Source organism: Parasteatoda tepidariorum, chromosome 11, assembly GCF_982258835.1.
Source record: "Parasteatoda tepidariorum strain Cologne lab strain chromosome 11, Ptep-v5.0, whole genome shotgun sequence".
Lineage (NCBI taxonomy): Eukaryota > Metazoa > Arthropoda > Arachnida > Araneae > Theridiidae > Parasteatoda > Parasteatoda tepidariorum.
Genome location: NC_141765.1, coordinates 66208981 through 66230105, shown reverse-complemented (window position 1 = coordinate 66230105; position 21125 = coordinate 66208981). Strand labels below are relative to the sequence as shown.

At 25.4% G+C, this 21125-nt stretch overlaps 1 protein-coding gene across 2 annotated transcripts in view; it reads left to right on the top strand.

Moving 5' to 3' along the window:
* Positions 1-19868, top strand: part of LOC107455315 (CTD small phosphatase-like protein 3) — a 33181-nt gene extending 13313 nt beyond the window's left edge. The window contains exons 4-14 of one of the 2 annotated variants that reach the window (XM_087155209.1): positions 56-214; positions 3048-3113; positions 5352-5442; positions 5561-5629; positions 7015-7156; positions 9039-9150; positions 12255-12341; positions 12699-12841; positions 12929-13055; positions 15402-15497; positions 17405-19868. In XM_087155209.1, coding sequence (XP_087011335.1) covers positions 65-214; positions 3048-3113; positions 5352-5442; positions 5561-5629; positions 7015-7156; positions 9039-9150; positions 12255-12341; positions 12699-12841; positions 12929-13055; positions 15402-15497; positions 17405-17470 — 1149 coding nt within the window. In that variant the 5' untranslated portion in view covers positions 56-64 and the 3' untranslated portion in view covers positions 17471-19868. The remainder of the gene's footprint in view (positions 1-55; positions 215-3047; positions 3114-5351; positions 5443-5560; positions 5630-7014; positions 7157-9038; positions 9151-12254; positions 12342-12698; positions 12842-12928; positions 13056-15401; positions 15498-17404) is intronic. The other variant, XM_087155210.1, reaches the window with a different exon arrangement.
* The last annotated feature ends 1257 nt before the right edge of the window (positions 19869-21125 follow it).

Genomic DNA, 21125 nt, shown 5'->3' with positions numbered 1-21125 from the left:
AAAAAAAATTTATTTTTTTCTAAATTTGACTTTAACACTTTAAATGTATTTTCAGTTTCCAATCATGGTAGTGAAAAGAAATTCTCGTCAAAGGTTTAATATTGATCCAAATGAAGTTGTATCTGATGAAATGGGCCTTCATACTGAAGAGTCAAATAAATCCAAAAGACCAAGTACTGAAATGTGCAAGAGAAAAAGCAAAGAATTTTTAATTGTAAGCAAATATTCTGTTTGAAATCAGTTTTAGTAATTAGCTCAAGAAGAGTAAATTTGTTATTTATATATTATTTTAAATAGAACTTGAGGAGAGTGGGACACTTTTTCACATCTTAATTTTAGCTTTAACAATTATACCCAGATTTACAACCTAAAGACAATGTTTCATTGCAGATGGTAGATGGTTTGTTTTCTTTTGTAATATATTTTTCCAGCACAAATTTAAAAAAAATTTTTTTAACCTCTTATAGTAGAATATACAAAGTGTCCCAAGGTACATATTGTACCTTTTTGTTGTTGGTACATATTGTAACAGTTTTGTTTAAATCATATTATAGGGATGAGATTCTTCCGCGGATTCGCGGATTTCCGCTTTTTCTCAGATTTTTCCATTTTTTCCGCTGAAATTGTTATTTGCACAAGTTAAAATATTTTATGAGGAATTTAATTTTCCGCGGAGCGAAATTATTGAAGTCCTCATTCCTCCATCTGAAGTTTCTCTAAAAATCATTTCCTTAGGATAAAACTGGTTGACCTTTAAACAGAGAAGAGATTTTTTTCGCTTTTGTCTCTCGAACTTCAGCCTTTTTATCAAAAACTCAGATTCTCTAAAAGTTTCGTTTTTTTTATTTATTTATAAATAAATATCCCGTTTTTTTTTAAAAAAAAAAATTCAGTCGTTGAAGTCAAATAATTATATTTGTTTACGATTTTCAACGAAAAACAGAAAATTCAAACTACGTCCTAGCTGCTAACCCTTCCGCATGTTTACTTATATTAGCTATTTTCTCCGATTTCACGCACAGAAAATAAGATTTTCCGTATTTTTTATACGTCAGCGGGATAGCTCGTATTTTCGTAATTTAGACGTCGCTGCTTCTTGTATTCTGGAGTGAAAGCGGGGAAAAAAATAGAGGTGAATTTGCGGTGAAAATATTTATTTGCTCATTCAATTAATCTTGTAAATTTTTATTTATTGTGTAAACAAAAAACAATTCAAACAAGCCTTTTAGAAATCCCAAGTCCAGACTCTGCAAATATCTCGATTTTTGTTCACGCGATTTTAATATCAATCGCCGATTTTCGTATTTACCTGATTTAAAAGTTGAACGTTGCGATTCTTATTCAGGCCATTTAAATATTGTACATTGCGATTCTTATTTACGAGATTTAAAAAACCAATATCGCGATTTGTATTTACGAGCTTTTAAAACCCTATGTAGCTACGCGAGCTTAAATCCAATGTCGTGATTCGTTTTTGCCGTTGTAATATCTCGCGATTTTAAAATTATGCATCTTGATCTAAAAATTACGCATCATGATTTGTATGCTCGCATTTTTTAAATTCGATGTAGAGGTTCTTATTCACGTGATTTAAAAGCCTCATATCGGGATTTATAATCACAAGGTTTACAAATTTAAAAATCGCACTTTTTTTGTTTATATATATATATATATATATATATATATATATATATATATATATATATATATATATATATATATATATATATATATATATATATATATATATATATATATATATATATATATATATATATATATTCTTGGATTTCCTCTTTTTCACTTTCTGACTACTCTCATCCCTGATATTAGTGCTAACAAACATTCTATTTTAGACACTGAAATAAAATAAAAATGTGTACTACAGATTTATTCTGCAAAAAATATCGTAAACTTAATATATTTAAAAAATCAATATTGAATCACAATGAATAGAAGACAGGTATGACACATCATTTCCTATTATAGGGGTTGTAGGTTTGTTACACCAAAAAAACTCTATGATTATTTCTTCCTATTATTTTTATTTGAAATTCATAATTTTTTTAAGTGCTGCAATTTGTGCAGAAGTTGTTTAAAATGCTTTAGTAAAGATATTTATCTAGTTTTAGAAATATTGCACAGAACTTTATCCCGACATAGCAAAAGATTGTTTTCCAAGTATAAAAATATTTTAAATGCTGAGCGACAAAATATGAGCAAATAATTTAACCGTGTATAGAATTTAGTACCAAAATTCTGTTCCTATGAATAAATATATTATTACTTAAAAGTAATCTAGATATTTTTTTTGTCAGCTATATGACGCAAATTTTTGAAATAACTAAATTAAACGAAATATAATTATAAAATTTTCTGTTTTTAAAATATTTCAACAGATAAAAACGCATTCCTTTCTATCAAAATATATAGAAATTATCAAAAATTGTGTTTATGTTATATCTTAAAGCATATTCAAAGGTACACTGGTTTTACTATCGTTATTACAATAGCTACATAGTTTAAATAAAATCAAGAATCTAAATTAATTATCATTTTTTCATAACTGGAACATTTGAAATGTCTCTTCTATAACCAAATAAAATTCAGTTGAATAGTTTTATAAATATATATTCATAATCTAAAAATAAAACAAATTAAAAAATTGCTTTTAAGTGATTAAATTTTTTCTCTTTCACCTGTTCAAAAATATTATTTTATAGGAAAGTATTTTCATGTCATTACTTATTCATCGGGGATTTCAATGGATGGTTGAGCTCACTATTTTACTTATTTTCATTTCTGTTAGTAACATTCTAATATTAAAATGCTTTTCTTAAATTAGATGAATTTTATAATTTTGTTAATAAAATTGTTAAGTTATGAATTTTATAAAATTTGTTCTACTCATCATTTTAATTTTATGTGTATTAGGTAATATGAATGTAATTTCAATTTAGGTATTAAATTAAATTGTTATCTCTAAAGTTTGTACTAAAGTTTCTACTAATTGTTTATCTCTAAAGAATTTTTTAATTCTATTATAGACTGTACCTCTTAATAGAAACAAAAGACGAAGATCAAACCGAATAAATTCAGCAGATGAATTGATTGTAAGTTAAGTTCTTCGACTCCATATGCTTTAATAATTTGTTGTACACTACATGAAGTTAACATGTGTACTGTTTGTAAATTATGTTGAAAATTGCAAAATAATGCAAGCAATGGTATTTGATAAGTTGTATTGTTTTGGTATTACTTTTTGATATAATAATAATATTGCATGCATTGAGAGACAATTTGAAATGCTTCTAAATATAAATAAAATGTGAAAAAAATTGTAAATAACCAAACTTATTTCATGATAACTAAAGCATTATTGTTATCAAAATTCATTGCTAAAGTAACTGGAATGAAGTGTTCTGTTGAATTTGAGTTAATTATTATCAGCAATTACTTTATGAACGAGTCCAAGAAATAGTAGTTTTGCTTTAGAATGTTAATTCTCCATCTTTAAAAGAAACACCTTAACGTTTTATACATGATTTTGAATAAAATATAATTACAAGATAAAATAAAAAGCTTTACTATGTCTCAGAGTTCTGAAAACTATTTTAAAAACAATTACACTGAGGGATAAAATAAAAAACACATAGTGTTGCTAACTTAGCATTTCAAAACTTAAAATTTAAATTTATAAACGTTTCCACTTTATATTTATATTTGCAAGAAAATTGCTTGATTGAAAATAGCTTTTTTAAATTCATTACAAAATTAAACTTACCTCAAAAAATTTCTCATCTAAAGGGAAATTTCTATTTTTTAATTCTGAAGAAATTTCAGAATTAAAAAGAATAGTTTTGAAGAATAATTGTTGAACTAAATAGTTAGAATTGTTACAAAATTTTGTTAAAATATAAATCGAAATATTTTTGGTTCATTTAAAACAAAAAGGTGAGTTAGTATTTTATGTCTCACATAAAAATTAATTATTAATTTGAAGCATTAAAAAGTATCTTGTAAACGCACTCTCAACTATTTATTTATATTTTCCTTAAGAAATGTAAAAATCTCTAAAAAAAATATCTAGAAACAATAAATCCATGTAAAAGAGTGAGTTTCACTATGGGGTATTTAGTAATACCCCATATATAACATAAGTATAAATTTACTTTTTGAAATAAATATTTTGAGTTTTTTTAATTGAATCAGTACAAATTTCAAGGAGAACATAAAAAAATTAAGGTTACTTTGCAATTAAAAAATATTTGATAATAATCAAATGAAGAATTAAAATGGATGTAAGTGTATCTGTATATATGTATATAAAAGAATGAAGTTAAGATATGCTTTAGTACTGATAATTTAAAAATAAAATACTTTTAATTTATTTTATATACATTTTTGCAGAAGGGCAATGATAAGTAGCGCAGACTAATATTAGTTGTGGAAACAATTTTTAAAAGAAAAAAAAACTTTCTAATTTCTCTTTTTTTTATAATTAAACTAAAAAGTGTTTTTAGATTAATAATCAAAAATTTAATTATTGAAAAATTTTTAAAAGAAAAAAATTTTGGGTTTAAAGCACAGGAATGTCATTTGCAATTCTTTTTGCAAAAGAATCTAATAATGAATCTGAAAATACTAAGAAAGCTTTAGTACAATATAACTAGAACAAGGGACAATTCTAATATATGTTTGAATATCTTTATGTCATGATGGGTAAAATCACCTTGTATCGAATTACTTACCAAGGATCAAAAATTATGAAGCATAAATTTTATTACTACTTAAGAAAAACTTTCCAAAATATGATTTTCTGAAACCACTTTGGTCTTAACCAACCAACTCTGACTGTACTAAAATCTCATGGCCTAAATATCCACTTAACACTTAGAGTTAGGCAATGTAGAATTGTTTCATACTTAAGATAAAAAATAAATATTATGCATTCAAGTTAAAAAGTGTATTTGCTGTAAAAAGAACGCATAAAAAGTAGAGAAAACTGAAATATGATGTTGTGTAATTTGAGAATACTTGAATTATTTAAGAATCCCCCAAATGTTACACAGAATAAATTTAATGCTGTTATTTTGTTAATGCCCACTCAAAAAGATGAATTTGTGTTGCAAAGTGAGCAAGACTTTTTCTTAATTTGCCTCTTGAAGGAACTCAGTAAAGAAACGGAACTGACATAATATAAATTACCTTAAATGCTTTACGTTTTTATTCCACCTGGTTTAAATATTTAGAAGAAAAGAAGTAAGTTTTTTTTTACATATGTTATGTACTTTTTTTATTATTTGTTGTGCATATGCAGCTGAATTTATATTTTTCATTTCTGTATTCAGGCCTCAGAAAAGCAATCTAAAGAATACTGCAAATCTGAAGTTACATTTGAGAAATATAAAGCAAAAGCCGTGACTAATTCTACAGAAACTGGTATGTAAGTTGTATTGTTTTTTCAAATTTAATTGGTCATTTTAAATATATTTAATTATGTTTGAATTAGGCAGTTATAGTAAAGCATTTAATCTTCTAATTTAATTTTATTTCTTAGACATACCTGTTTGTGAACTTGCTGATCCAAATGGAGTCCTTTTTTCCCCTATTTATTGTCTCTTGGATGGTAAGTATATTTTGTTTCTTGTGATGAATATATCAAAGGTTTTCAAATTATATTTTTTTAATATTTATAAATATTATCCAAACTGAATTTTAATCAATAAAATGTAATTGTTTATATCTACTTCTTAGAAAGTTTAAGAGTTTTCAATTATGTCTTAACAATCCTAACAACATTGCTTAACAAACAAAAGTTTTATCACATTTGAAGAAAATTGTGATTGAAACAAATTGTAATATGCTATTCAGTGGTTTTATACTATCTATATACACACGCATATATATATATATATATTTTAAATGTATACTTCCAGTTTAATTGATTCTCATTGACATATTTTCATCAAATTGTCAATGCAAGTTGGGGAAATAAAATTGCTCTTGTTGTACATAGCCTATAAGCCAGGTGTTGAAGTATGATGCTTTTTCGCTACACCATGATCCAATTTCTTTATAGTAACTAAATTAAGTTCTCAATGTTTGCAATTGTTATGTCTTAATTTATATTTTATGTTGGCTTTCTATATCAGTATGAGATGGTTCAAGTTATTTCGGCAAACTTAAGAAAGAAGCAGGTCAGGTATAGAACAGCAAGTAAATTATACAAAAAAAAGAACCTTGGGGTTTAAATACATAGGGGTACTACTACTTATATAGCTTTTTATTGTTCAATTGAGCAAATGAAAAAGTTATCAGATAAAGTATGCATTAATTACTTAGTGGACTTAATAATAAGTAGTTCTGAAAAAATAACTTGTAAAATTAAAAGAAAGAAATATATTAAATTTTAATTATTTTTAAGTTATTATTTTTTCTAAAAACTAATCATATGATTTTTGATAAACTCTTAAGTTTATATATATCTAGAAAAAAAAAATATGCAAAATTAACATGGTGTAAAAATTTCATTAAATCTATTATACAACGTGTTTTTATGTGTAACCAAGAAAATTATGGTCCCTTATTATTTAAGACTTTTTTTTAAAAAAAAAAATATTATTTAATGGTTATTTCGTGCACAATTTTTCATTATTAATTCTTACTGGTAAAGGTTAAAGAAGTTTCCATTGAGATGAGTCTTGTTTATAGCAGTTCGTATAGTCTCAATATTAGACTATAAGTACTTTATGATCTATAATAAAATAGTCATTAGCAGCTTGGTGAATGTGAAGAAAGATAATTTCCAGTAATCTAAATTTTTCGAATAACTTAAAAATCAATTACTCCATAATCAGGAATATTTCATATATTGATCTGTCTTGCTTAAATATATTTATGCTTTGCTTGAATATATTTATGGTGCATATTTAGAAAAAAGCATTTGGGCTGCTTTCAATATATATTTCTCATTAAAAATATATGTATACTTATATATATATATTTTAACAGAAGAAACAGCTGGAAATACTGCAAATATTCAATCTGATGCAAATCAAAAGCTGATTTGTAACTCCACATTACCATATGCAGCTGAATTTCCAACTGCTGAAGAAGCAGAAGTGGCTGAAGATTGGGATAACACATTTGATCCGTGAGTATAATAATTTTTTTCCTCTAAAATAATGCTATTAAATAAATTCAATTTCATTAATGCTTTTTGAAAAAGTCTATTTTCTGCCATTAACCTAAGCTTTTATAAGCTAATAATAATTTTTAATCTGCGATTCTTCATCACATTCAAAAAATGTGTTGAATAAGTTGACTTGTTAACATATTTATAAATATGGAGAAGCAGTATGTCTTAATTTCAGGGAGTACTTTACAAAGCCAGATGGAATATCCTGTTAAAAATTATTATTATAATGATGCATGGTTATTTTCCCTAAGTTTTTTTCAACATAAGAATTGATTTCCTTTAAATATAATTTTATTAATATTATTTCGTAGATAGTGTTTTTAAATAAAGAGCATTACAGTAGAACCCTGATTAACAGACACTCTTGGTACCAGGAATATATCAAGCAACCAAAATCGTCAGCAACCTTTATAAATTTCAAAATGATGTTTCAATGTATAAACTTGGAACTAACGGTAAATTACCTATAAAAAAAATAGCAACATTCAAGATTTTTATAAAGAAATTATTTATTTTATTTTTTTTTCTAATATAAAAGATCAAAAATTTATGCAATTTTATTTATTTGTATAATTGTTCTTTTTAGCAGTTATATTTTGGATTTGTCTTCACAATAGTAGTTGTATTACACGAACTGTAATAATAATGAAACATTTGTCAAAAACTCTTTCATGCTCTATGAGAAAGGTGTTAGTTAACTGAAGTGTCGCAAGATCAGACATCAAATAATCAGGGTTCTACTGAAAATCAAAATGACAACTAAAAAGCGTAATTTAGAAATTAAAAGATTTATGACATTTGCGGCATAGGAAGGAAACCACAAAATTCAGTATTTACTTTCTTCCTTTTAGTATCTAATTCAATTTTTTCGTTATTAATTTCTTCTGTAACAGATGAAAATCAAGAAACACCAGAAAATCCAAAGAAAAGGCATTGCAAGATTATTAATATTTTTGCTATGGAATTTTTAAAATTTAAGAAATTGTTAAATTAGAAAATAAAAATATTTTCTTATTTTATTTTATTTATTTATTTAGTTTTTTAGTTTGAAAAGTATTTTCTTTATTGTTCAATTCTTTGAAACCTATGTGTGCCAATGGATTGTGTCTCCGTCTGTCATAAACTACATAGATGTGCTACTTTTACATGGAATTCCTCAATTTTCTCAAGATTCCATTAAAAGACTTAATTAACTCTTCTAAAATTGCAAAAATTTTATATTTATCTTGGAAACAATTCACAAACTCTTCAAATGAGATTGAACAATCTTGTCTATTTTATGTGAGTTGTTTCAGAATTTTTAGGACTTATGAATAATAATAAAAAGAGGAAAAACTTATAAATCGTGAAATTTTATACAATTATATAAGAATAAATTCAGGATCATATAATTATATACTATTTTTAGAAGATAAAACCAAATCTTACATGACAGATTAATTTTTCCCAAAATTTGAGTAATCTCTGTACATTTTCTTTAAAATGATTTTAGTCAAATTAACAGTTTAGTAATCTGATAATTTTTAAGATAGTGATTGTTATGCCGAAGGATTGTTATGCTGAATGTTTAGTTGCATTCAAAAATAATGAAATACTTTAATTGAAAGTATTGAGTTCTGAAATGTTAAAACAAATTACACTTTTTATCAGTATATTGAATATCAGATTAATTCTTAGCCTAAAATGAATCCAATTAAGACATTTTGAAGTAACTTGGAAAGTGAAACTCTAAATATGTTTGTATTTCATTCATAATGTTTTTTTTTTGTTTTGTTTTTTATTTTAAAATTTGATATACACATTTTATGCATTTGGATTTTTTAATATTTCTTTTCAGTTACTTTTTCATTAAACATTTACCCCCTCTAACATCAGAGATGAGAGCCAGAGGGCCAGCTTTGCCTCTGAAAACTCGAAGTAGCCCTGAATTTACTCTTGTTCTAGATTTGGTTAGTATTATTTGGTCTATGTTTGAGACTTTTATGTGTTTTTCTCTTCTCGGTGTGTTCTTTTAAATTAGTGTTATGAGTGATATAGTTTATTCTTGTAGCATCAATGATTTTTTATTTTTATAAATTTATTTGAGCTTCACATGAGAAAAATATCTCTATAAATTTAGTGACGGATAAATACAATCATTGAGCAATGTATTTTTCTCATTTATGGATTCTCAACATAACTCTTAGCATAGCTTCATCCCAAAGAAGAACTGATAATCGAAATTATTTTTTGTTCAACAATGAATTAATTCTTTCATATTTAAACAACCAAACTCAATCACCAAAAAAAAAGAACTTCTAATATTTCATTTTAATATTTTGTCTTTTTGTTTAGTAACAAAATCAAAATGTAACAGTATACATATCTCTTAATCTATAATTTCTTTTAATTTTATATTCTATTAATGTAAAAAGTTCTGCATTGTCATAAAGAAATTATTGGGTAATTTAAAGCAAGAAATGAAATAACATAAAAAGGTAAAAAAATTCATAGTAATTTTGTAAGGATATTTATAAAAAAAATTCTAAGAGAAAATTTTAAAATACAAGTGTTTGTGTGTTTATTTTGTTAGACTTTTTAGGACAGATAACTGATCTATTTCCTCTTTAATATACAAAATATCATCCATAGTTAAAACAGAAAAGTTGTTATGTGATTAAATGTTTCTGAAAATAACTTTTATAGTTGGCTGAAATAAATTTTCCTTGCTTGAACCTGAACTTAACTTAGTTTTTTTTTTATCTTGTATAAAAATAAATAAGTATTTATGTTTTAAATAAATCTAATCTTGTCTTGCAAATTCTTTTTTAAATTATTTTTATGTTACTTTACCAGAAAACATTTGTATTTTTAAAAGCCATCATTTATTTGAAACTCCTTGAATTTTATTGGAAAAATCAGAGCCCTAAGGAATCCTTAAATTTTGTGATAGGGTTCTGTCATGTCGCATTTGGCATTATATATTTCCTAACTTTTAAAATGACTTTTATTACTTAAACTTATTTTATTAATCGAATTATATTTAAATTAAATCAATGAGTTAATCTTTTAAATCGAACATAAAAATAATTTACTCATTCTTTTGCCATTTTCTGTTCTGAAGAATAGTTTGAGTCAGCTAAGCCGGAATCCACTAGTCTGATCTAAATTTAGAAAAAGACCCATATCCTTATTTACCCCTCTCCTGTGATTGTATTACAAAATAGAAGTAGGGTGTGGAGAAACCAATAGTAAAAAAAAAAAAAAAAATACTGAGCAAAACCATGTCTAGTGTTTGCCACATGTAGCATGTGCTAATTTTAAACCGTGCATGGTTTTTGAAACTTTTTTTATATTTGTTAATGTGTGAAAATTAATGTTTTATTCTTCAAAGAGAATTGAAGGGACTTATCGAAATTCCGATATTTTTTCCTTTTTCCAATACCAAATAATCTGGTAATTTCTGATAAATGCAATTTATAATGCTATCAAATTAAAAACTCATGAGGGTTTGCATTAAAATGATTTCCTAATCACACATTGAGATTCTCACTAAAGAAATTTCTGAATCATACATTGAAATTCTCAGTTTAAGATGCTTAAAGATTATGTACAGACCACGCATTGTGTTTTTCACTGCAATAATTACCAAATCATGCATCGATTTTTGATAAAAATGAATAGCAAATCTTGCATTACAGTAATCAAAGAATTATGTAACGTTGTTTGAATTATTGTGGTTAATGCATAGCTTATCGCGATTTATGACTTGTTATTTTGTACATTTTTCAAACTATCATTTTCTATTCAAATTGCCCTGATTTGCAAAGTATATGTTGCTTTTAAATTATATTCAAAATACATTACTGATATTTTGAGGTAATAAAAAGATATTCTAAATGGATGCTTTTTTAGACTTTATTTAATTATGTACATTTTTTATAAATTAAAATTTGATTTAACAAATTAAAAAGAAAAGTTTTCATATTTTAATATCCTTGCAATTTCGTAATAAATGCTATAAATTATTTATAATGCTTGTGTAATGTCATATTTTTCAATTAATTATATGCTTCATTAAAATTTTCATTAAAAGTTTACTGGTGTCAGTCTCAGTTGACAAGTATGCCAATGTCAATTGGAAATTTTTTGATAGTCTTCAAACTGATTTAAACCATCAATGTAGCTATCAAATCACATGCATTAGTAGCTGTGGGCTACACATATTGAAAAATACTCTCTACAACCATTGAACTATGTAAAATTAATAAACTCAATATGTATGCTTTTTCTTTGTCAACTAAGTAATGTGCTTTCAAAATATATAATTTGTGCTTCAACATAATTATAAAATCTGGTTCTCACATATTTTAGCATACTAACTATATTACCTGGTAAGTCCTTGAGAATTTTGATTGTCTTCTAATTTTTTTATGAAAATTGTGTGAGAACCCTTTTTAAATTTTTTTAATGTTTACCATTATATATTGTATAATTATGTTTATTTTTTGTCTTTAATATAATTTACATTTTTATTAAATATAAATTTCATAATTTTTTTTTTAATAAACCTAAAATATTATGCAAATTGAAATGGAAAAATGTCTTGTTTTTGAGTATGAACTATTAATATTTTTCGGACGCCAATAGCCCATTGTGCAGCTCTAGTGATTTTTTAGATGTGAGATATGTGGGAAATTTTCAACTTTTATTGCAACTTTAATTTTTTTTAATTATTTTTTTTTGGCATGGACATTCAGTGCTACAAATTCATATGCATAGATTTTTTTTTCCCCTTCAAACATTCGTGCATTCACCTATCATGTAATTTAAATTTAAGTCCTCTTGCTCTGTTTTCATTGAAAACCATATTCTTTCTATCATCACTTAATATTCTTTAACATCACTTTTCTCATAAAATTTGAATCTATTAAAAAAAAAATAATAATTTATCAAATAACTCCTTTATACCAGGTGAAATAAAAGAAAAAGTAAATGAAATTTTGATAATTTAAGCTTGTGTACTTTTCTGATGTTCGCTATTTAATGTAATTAACATTTTGCTTTTTGATAGGATGAGACTTTAGTTCATTGCAGTTTAGAAAAATTAGAAGATGCGTCATTCTCTTTTCCTGTTTTGTTCCAAGAAAGCGAATACCAGGTAAAATATGTCAAATAGAAAAGTTAGTTTTTAAATATTACCTAACTGCACCTAAAGTATTTATTTGTATTTTTCTCTAGCGATATCACTAAATCTAGCCAAACCATTATGTAGAAGAATGGTCTTGATTAGAAAACGTTTAATTTTTTATTACTTAGATATATTGTGAAAGTGTAATATCTTATATAAGAATTTACATTAAGTCACTGAAAAAACTGTTGTATTTGGTTTAGCTGTGCACTCATACCGCATGGCTAAAACAAATGAGTATTTATTTTAACCATCATTTGCTTAAAGTGAATATATTTTTATTTGATATATATTTAAAGAAATTTTAATATAAATCTTTTGTTACAGGTTTATGTTCGGACCCGTCCTTTTATTGTTGAATTTTTGGAAAGGGTTTCTAAGTTGTTTGAAATTATAATATTTACTGCTTCAAAAAAAGTTTATGCTCAGCATCTTCTAAATCTTTTGGATCCTAAGCGGAAACTTATTAAGTAAGTTTTTTAAAACTGTTAGGCTAACGTTTAATCTTAGAAGTTGATAATGTGAAACTTTTTATTTATCTACTTATTTATTTTTAGGTATCGGTTGTACAGGGAACATTGTGTTTGCATTGCTGGAAATTATATCAAAGATCTTACTGTTTTGGGTAGAGATCTGGCTAAAACAATCATCATTGATAATTCTCCACAAGCATTTGGTTACCAAGTAATTATTCACTAAGTCTCAGGAATAATGTTATTTTAGAAATTTGAGAGTCATTTCTAAGTTGAATTTTGAAAAGAAAATTGATATTTGAATTAATGATATTCTAAAGCTCACCAGTTTTCTTTTATTTCCTTTTCTGCCATAAATCTTTTAGGAAAATAAAATTTTATAGAAAATGGAAAATTTATTAAAAATATTTGAATTTTGCTATGTGCAAATGCGATCTATGGATACCAAAACTAGATCTGTTCTTTACTGTAAATAGTTTGAAATTTTATAAGTAACCAACAAACTCATTTAAATAATTAATATTGTTCTATAAATGTTAATAATTTTTAAAAGGAAATTCATTCAATTAAAAGGCTGTATTTAAAGTTTAACCTTTTATTAATTTTAAGTTTTGAGTTATCCAGTATAATGTATTTTAACTTGCGCAAATCCTGTTTTTGGTCCAATCCAAGGTAACAGATAATTTAAATGAGGTTCTTAACTTCAGTGTGAATATTCCTAAAAAATATATCACACTGCCTTCATTTTATGCTTTTATATCATATTTTGTAATATTGCAAGTTATTAGTAAATACATGTCAACTTTCTCTCTTCTCATTTTATATGTTTCTATTTCTGTTATATTTTTAACCTTCTGTTGGTTTTTATGATATTTTTAGTTGTATTTGCTAATCAATTTTTATATCGCTGTCTTTCTCTTTCTTTATTTTTTTTGGTGCTCCTCACACTATTGTAACTATATATTTTGCTTTGGCTATGTTAATAGTATATTAGAAAGCACTGTATTTGTGAATATGATCGTGTGAGCTGTTGACAAGATATTATCTTTTCAATGTCAAAGCTTTTCATTTTTAATTAACTTTTTCTTAAATTGTTATTGTTTTTTTTATTCTTTCATTAAAAATCTTGTCTTATTTTTTATTTTTTTTTGTTTCTTTTATGTCTTTATCTTTATGAATATATATAATGTAAGAATACAAAGAAAATATGGAGAAAAGAAAATTAAAGGGCTAGAAAACAGAATAAGGAAAAAATATAACCTTTTCATCAGCTCACATAATTATATCTGCAAAAAAGAGTGATTTCTATATATTGTATTAATATAGACAAAGCAAAATATATCAACACAATAGTGTGAGGAGTAGCAAAAAAAAAAAAAAAAAAATTGAACCAAAAATAGAACATATTAAGCAAAAAGTACAAAATAAAACATATCAAACAAAAAATTAAAAAAAAAAAAAATTTCATGAAAAATGCAGATTAAAGCACAAAATGTAACATAATATATGTTAGATTTTGTGTTTTATTCTGTATTTCTCTTGAATGTTCATTTTCTATCTCTATTGAATGTTTCTGTTTTATTTTATATTTACTTGATATTTTGTATTTTTACTTAATATGCTTTATTTTTGCCTCAATTTTTTTTTGTGCTCCTCGCACTATTGTATTGATATATTTTGTTTTGACTATATAATACAATATTAGAAAGCCTTTTTTTTTTTTGCAGATATAATTGTATGAGCTGATGACGAGATTATATCTTTTCCTTATTTTGTTTTCCGGCATTTTAAATTTAAATATTTTTCTTGTTAAAAATTTATAATTTTTTTCCATGTTTTCTTTGTATTTTTAACTTATTTTATGGGTTCTGCATGCTTGCAGCTTATGCACAGTAAATAAGACTTGTTATTATTTTTCATAATTTTCTTTATTAAGCTCTTTCTTTTCTTTTATTCTTTTTTTTATCTCTTTATTGTGTTATATATATAGACACACACATGTGTGTGTATGTGAAAAGAGTTTAATGAAATTGAAATTATCTATAATGGGCTGTGAAAATAAAAGCTCTTACACTTTTGAAAGGCAATATCTGACATAATTGCCAATTTCATTAGATAAAATTGAATATTAAGATTACACCAATTCCCTTTAAAACACATTAAATATATAAGCAGTAATAGCCCTGGGGTTCACTGAGCTATAGTTATGAAGACTTAGTATTTAATCCTCAGTGGTGGCTTGAAGTCCACATAGCTTCAGATCAATGAGTACAAGCTTGCCTGGGAAGTAAAGACGATTTCTGTACAGTGCTGATCCTGTTGTCACTGTTATTTAGTTAGTCACAAAATTATGGAATATATATATATATATTATTTATATACATACTTTTTTTTAAAAAAAATTCTGGATTTCAGTTTTAAATATTTTCTGCAATCACCACTATATATGTGATAATGAATTTATTTTCAACAAATAATTGAAAGTTTTAATGTGTAAGTGACATTTAAAAGGCATTCTGCATATATTTGATTATTCATATATAATTTTATATTATAGCTAGAGAATGGCATACCTATTGAAAGTTGGTTTGCGGACAAAGGTGATAATGAATTAATGAAGCTTGTTCCATTTTTGGAAAGTCTAGCATTTATGGTATGTTGTCTAGTCAAATTTTGGACAGCTTGTTATGTAGAATTATTTGTGTTTTAAATTTATTGCATTAAAAAAGTTTGTAAAATTTAACAAAATTTATATGTTTTACTACCGACTCTTATTTGAATGCAATAGTGCTCGTGAAAAATTTAGCTTACTTCCTCCACCATACAATCCTTGACAATAATCCTAATTATCATGTTTTTATGGAAAAGGCTTGAAGTTTATATTAATATTATGATGATAAAAAAAATTTAATTGTTCAATTAAAATTTTCCATTTTACAAAAATTTGATTTTTGTTAAATTTATTAAAAGTTGCATGGTTTTTAAAATGTGTACTCTAGAGCTAAATTGATATTTTTCTGTTTTAAAATTAATTTTGCTTTTAGAAATAATAGCCCATTTAGTTTTAAAATGTGATTTCTGAACTGTTTATCTTGATTTAATCAAAGTTCATTATTTTTATCTCCAAATAAAAGTTAGAATTAAATCCAATATATTTGATTTAAATCTGATTTTTTTCCACTATACTTTAAGAACTAAAGTTTACAATTAGTTAAAATTTTATAAATATTATTAAAAATATGACATTACATGACTCAATCTTAACTATTTTGCCGCATTGAAATGTATTTAAAATGAATGATTGTAATTTTTTGAAAATGGAGAAAAAAAATTATTAACTTCTGAAAAACAGGCTAAAATAAAAATAATAAACCACCCTTTTTTTGAACTCTTAAGGTAGAAACATAAATTGAGCTGCTGTATACTTTACCTTAGTTGCAGGTTGACAAATATTTCCAGAATAACTTAACTATATATTTAAAAAAAAATCATTATATTAAAAATGTATTTAAAAAATCAGTATATTAAAAAAAAAGTCTGAATTTGACTTTAAACAGCTTTTTGCCTTACTGTAATAATTTCTTTTTAACATTATAGGTACTTTTAGAACTTCATTTGATTTTGGAAAATCTAATAAAGTTAAAGTTATAAAATTAATTAAATGTCATTTCAAAAGTGCTGTAGTTTTTTTTCAACTCTAAGCAATAATGTAATATTATATGTAACAATATCTGCCCAATAAATTTTGAAAACCTGGAAACTAATAAGTAATTTAAATAGTCTTACATTAAAAAATGTTTTGTTAGTTTCTAAATTGATTTCTTTAAAAAATCATTTGATTTGAATCAATATCTTTTCTAAAAATCATTTTAATAATTCTGAAATCATTTTTAATTATTTGATTTAAATCAACAAATTTTGATTTTAATGCCTTTATTTTTTTATCAGTGAATTAGTATAATCTATTTAAAAAGTATTATAATAATTGTAAGTTTTAATTTGCCATAATGTTTCCTAAATTATGAGTCCTTTTTTGCTGTACATTTCCTTTATATGTATATTTCATATTAGAATACTTAACATATAAATTTATTTTTGTGTGTGCTTCACTTATTAAAGATTTAGATCTAATTTAGAAGAACATCTATTGTTTTTAAAATTTTCTCTTTGAAAGCTAACTCCACCCCCCCCCCTTCAATTTTTATGTTTGAAACCTGATGGTATTTTCCAGTTTTTTCTACAAGGGAGAAACTTGCAAACCTGGTTTTTAACAAACGAAATGTGTTATGCTTGTTATTATTAAAATCTTTGAAATATGATCTATGTTTTAAATACTATCAGTTCTAAAACAAAATGTGTGTTTTGTTTCAGAACTGCTAGTGTTATATCTTTATAGTAAAATAGTGTGATACATAACAAGAAGGTTTTTGGCATAGTGAAGTGTGGCACTTTGCAACAAAGAAAAGAGAGATTAAAAATATTGAATATAAGTGGGACATCTTTTATGAACCACCCTGTTATAAAAATCCTGTGTCTAAAATTTTTTTCATTGTGTTTTAGAATGAAGACGTTCGACCCCACATTCGACGAAAATACCACCTTTCCAGTTTTTTGCCTCCAGATTAAATTAAACTTGTTTACTCTCATTATGTATCTCATTAAGTCATTTTTATATTCGACTTTTTGTACAAAAATCATTAGTGCATTGTAAATATCCCTGTTACACTTCTCATTGCATATATTTTTAAAAATTCACTTTGTGTACATATCTTTTAGCTGAAATCGCTTATCTGACCATATGTTCTTGAGCATTGCAGAGATAATTGTTGTTTAGTTTAGATAATAATGAGAGTTTTAAAGATTGTTATTGATATAAGTTTTAAAGCAAATATTAGTCAATTCAATAATGTATTTGTCTTGTCAATTTTTTTGGTTCAGTAGCAATGTTTTTAAAATCTGTTAAGTTTTTTCTTTATCGCAAGAATTACTGTGTATTGTGTAATATCAGCATTCAACAAGAGTTTTGTTTTTAAACAGAAACTTTTAATACTATTCGTGTTTTGAGAAAGAGTAATTCACCTTTAATTTCTTTTTAATTCTAAAATGTTTCCAATTGCATTTGCTTCGTATCACCATTATTTAATACATTTTTTGTTAAAAAATTATTTGATTAAAAACTTTAGTAAATTTTTATGATACTGAAATATTTTAGAGAAGAACTAAATCAAGCAAACAATCAGGCAAATTCAAAGTAAAATGTAAATCTGAATCTTTGTTTATATCCTAATTTCAAATTTTGTCCATTTAAGTATATTTTACATAATCAGTATTGAATATAATATTGGAAGTTTTTTATTTTTCAATAAAAAAAATTTTACTGAAAAAAAAGATGAATAGATTTCTGATTAAAATTTTTCCGATTGTTTCTTTATGATAGTATTATTTCAAATACTTTCAATGCTCATTAAAAAATTTTAAGAACTTAACAAGATTCAATATTCAAACATTTGCTTGATCAGTACAGAGCCTATTATTTACTATTCTAAAATCTGGAGTGATCAAAAATCCATGCTGCTAATTTAAATTGCTAAAGAAACTCAAAAGATAAGTTTCTGTTTAATTAAAAGACAACAGTATCAAAAAATTAGAATAAATTATATGAAAACTGTATGAACTGAAACTGAAAAATTATATGAAATATATTTTTTATTTATTTGACTTCTTTCTGATTTTTCTTATGTATAGATTGTGTTAATTGATCTTATATTTCAAACGATGTGATGCATAATTCCCTTATTTATTGCTTTCTAATAGCATTCTATAATTCTAATTTTATTTTCTTTTAGTAAGAAGCATTTGTTAATTAATTATGACAGCACTCTAATGCAGTTTTAAGAAATTTGAGATGAAAAATGATTCCAGTCTTATGTTTCTGCATAACTGGTTTTTAACTATAAATAATAATTGCTATAGTTTATTTATAGTTATTTATGTGATGTGTGTAGAATGTAGAAAAAGTTAAAAGAAATCTATTGTTTTCTAGTGATTGCGTAATAGTAAGTAGTAATGTTAAGCGTGTCAGTTAGTGGTGTTAATGTTGATTATGGCTGTTAACAGCATATTTTTCATTTGTTACTAATTATTTAAAATTTTGAACCATTATTTAAAATATTTTGACTGTTTTCATATATCTTAACTACTTAAATATTTTTAACCCCTGCATTCACTATGTACAAATACTATTGCATTCATTTGTAAGGTACAATCAAAGAAAGAAAAAAAAAAGAACTTATTAACTTTTGATGCAATTATCAAATTTTTACCTATTGATTGAATATGTATTTTCAAACGCATAATTTACATCATGTTTTGTACATTATTATTATTATGTAGTTATTAATACCAAAAATGCATTTTTTAAACATGAATTAAACTACTGGACCTATAGCTCCAGAGGCAATAATTTTAAAAATTATTATTTATTAATTAAGTGTTTTTTTAAAATTATTTCAAATTTTTTTTTTTTTTTAGATTTCGGAGTGAAGTTTTTGAAATTAGGCAATTTAACATTACATAAAAATTATTAGACTTCAACCTGGTAAGTCTAAGATCAATAAAGTCATAAAGATCAGTAAACCACTAACATTTATCAACTAGCTTTGACACAAATTAAACAACTACAACATTGCAATTATTTTTATGAGAGGAGGTTATAGATTTTTTAATTGTTAAAAAATTAAATTCAATGAAAGTCGGAAGTCTTTTTATTTTTGATGAGAAAATTGGTTGTTGTATTTTTGTTTTATCAAAGATTCTATATCAAGATTTGTAAAATATCTTCCTAATGCTGATCTGTAAGATGCGTTCTTGTTTTTGACTTAATGTTTTTCATTTGACTAAACAACTATTCACATATGAGGATACTTTCAGAAATAGAAGACATGAGCAGTGCATGTTTAATAAATTATTTCTAGATACTTGTGTTTGGACACATACTTTGAATAAAATTCAATTAATGAAAGAATTTCAAGAGTCATTTTATTGCACAGCCACATTGCAAATCTACAAATTCTAATTAAAGTTCAGGCAGAACACTATTAATGCTTACCAAGAATGATGAGAATATATTCATGAAAATGTCCTTAAAGGGGAAGTCAGAAAATCTGATTTTGAACTCTTCCAGATTTGAAATGCACTGTACATAATTGTCTGTGTTCCATGTTGCATTTTTTCAATGCCTCAATTTGCAAAAGTGAATTGAAATTTTTTCTAATAGCAATAATTATTTCACAAACTCATAAAGATTATGAATAAGTCTGGCTTTCTTCAGTCAACTGTAGTTTGGATCAGTGAGATGACCTGTAATATCAGCAAGGAATGCAAAATCTCTTAACTGCTTCACATAATTGAAATTTTGTTTGGATTTCATGAATAACTGAACTTTAACCTTCAATGAAAATAGGCACAGAAGTGTCTTCCCTCGACTCAACTAACATACTTCAGTGTGATACACAACCTCAATATGTTCGGCTTCTAAATCGCTCAAGAGCTGTTGAAATTGCCTGAGATTAAGGCCTTCAGACCATGTAAAATTAGCTACTTTTACAGCATCAGTTATCAAATGCTCAAAGTTTGAGAAAGGCATCTTGCACAAATTTCCTTGGTGGATGATACAGTGAAAAATCATCATAGCCTTATTTCCACATGCCATCACATCAGATTTGAGTAATGGCTCCTGTCTTCCGTCCAGTCATATAAGGAGCATCATGTGTGCTTATGGCAGATATTTTATACAAGTTTCGCTGATATTTGGCCTAAGCTTCTGACAAACTTGAATAAAAATCTGATCCCCAAAGTGCAATAACACTAGCTCATTCCTCTACAATTAAGAAGCTTTCAGCAATACCACCAATAAAAATTGCTACTTGTGCTATATCCATTGCATCTGTTAATTCATGCATCGATACAGAATGAAACGCAAAGTCTTTGCATTTCGATTTTAACCAACTGAATATATCTGCCACCACCAGATCTTCCATTTGTCTTGCTACTGTCACACAAGGCAAGCTTAAGTTCAAAATGGCTTGATTCAGGGATAGATGAAGCACATCAACTGCACAGTGAAGACATTCTTTTACAAACTCTCTGTCTATAGAGGGTTTTCCCTGTTTAGAAATTTTTTCTGTTATTATGTAGCTTACGCGAACACTATTTTCAGATTCTCTAATTACTCTGAAGAAAAATTACTGCTGGCTATTTAGTTTTGATTTTAGTTTACTGA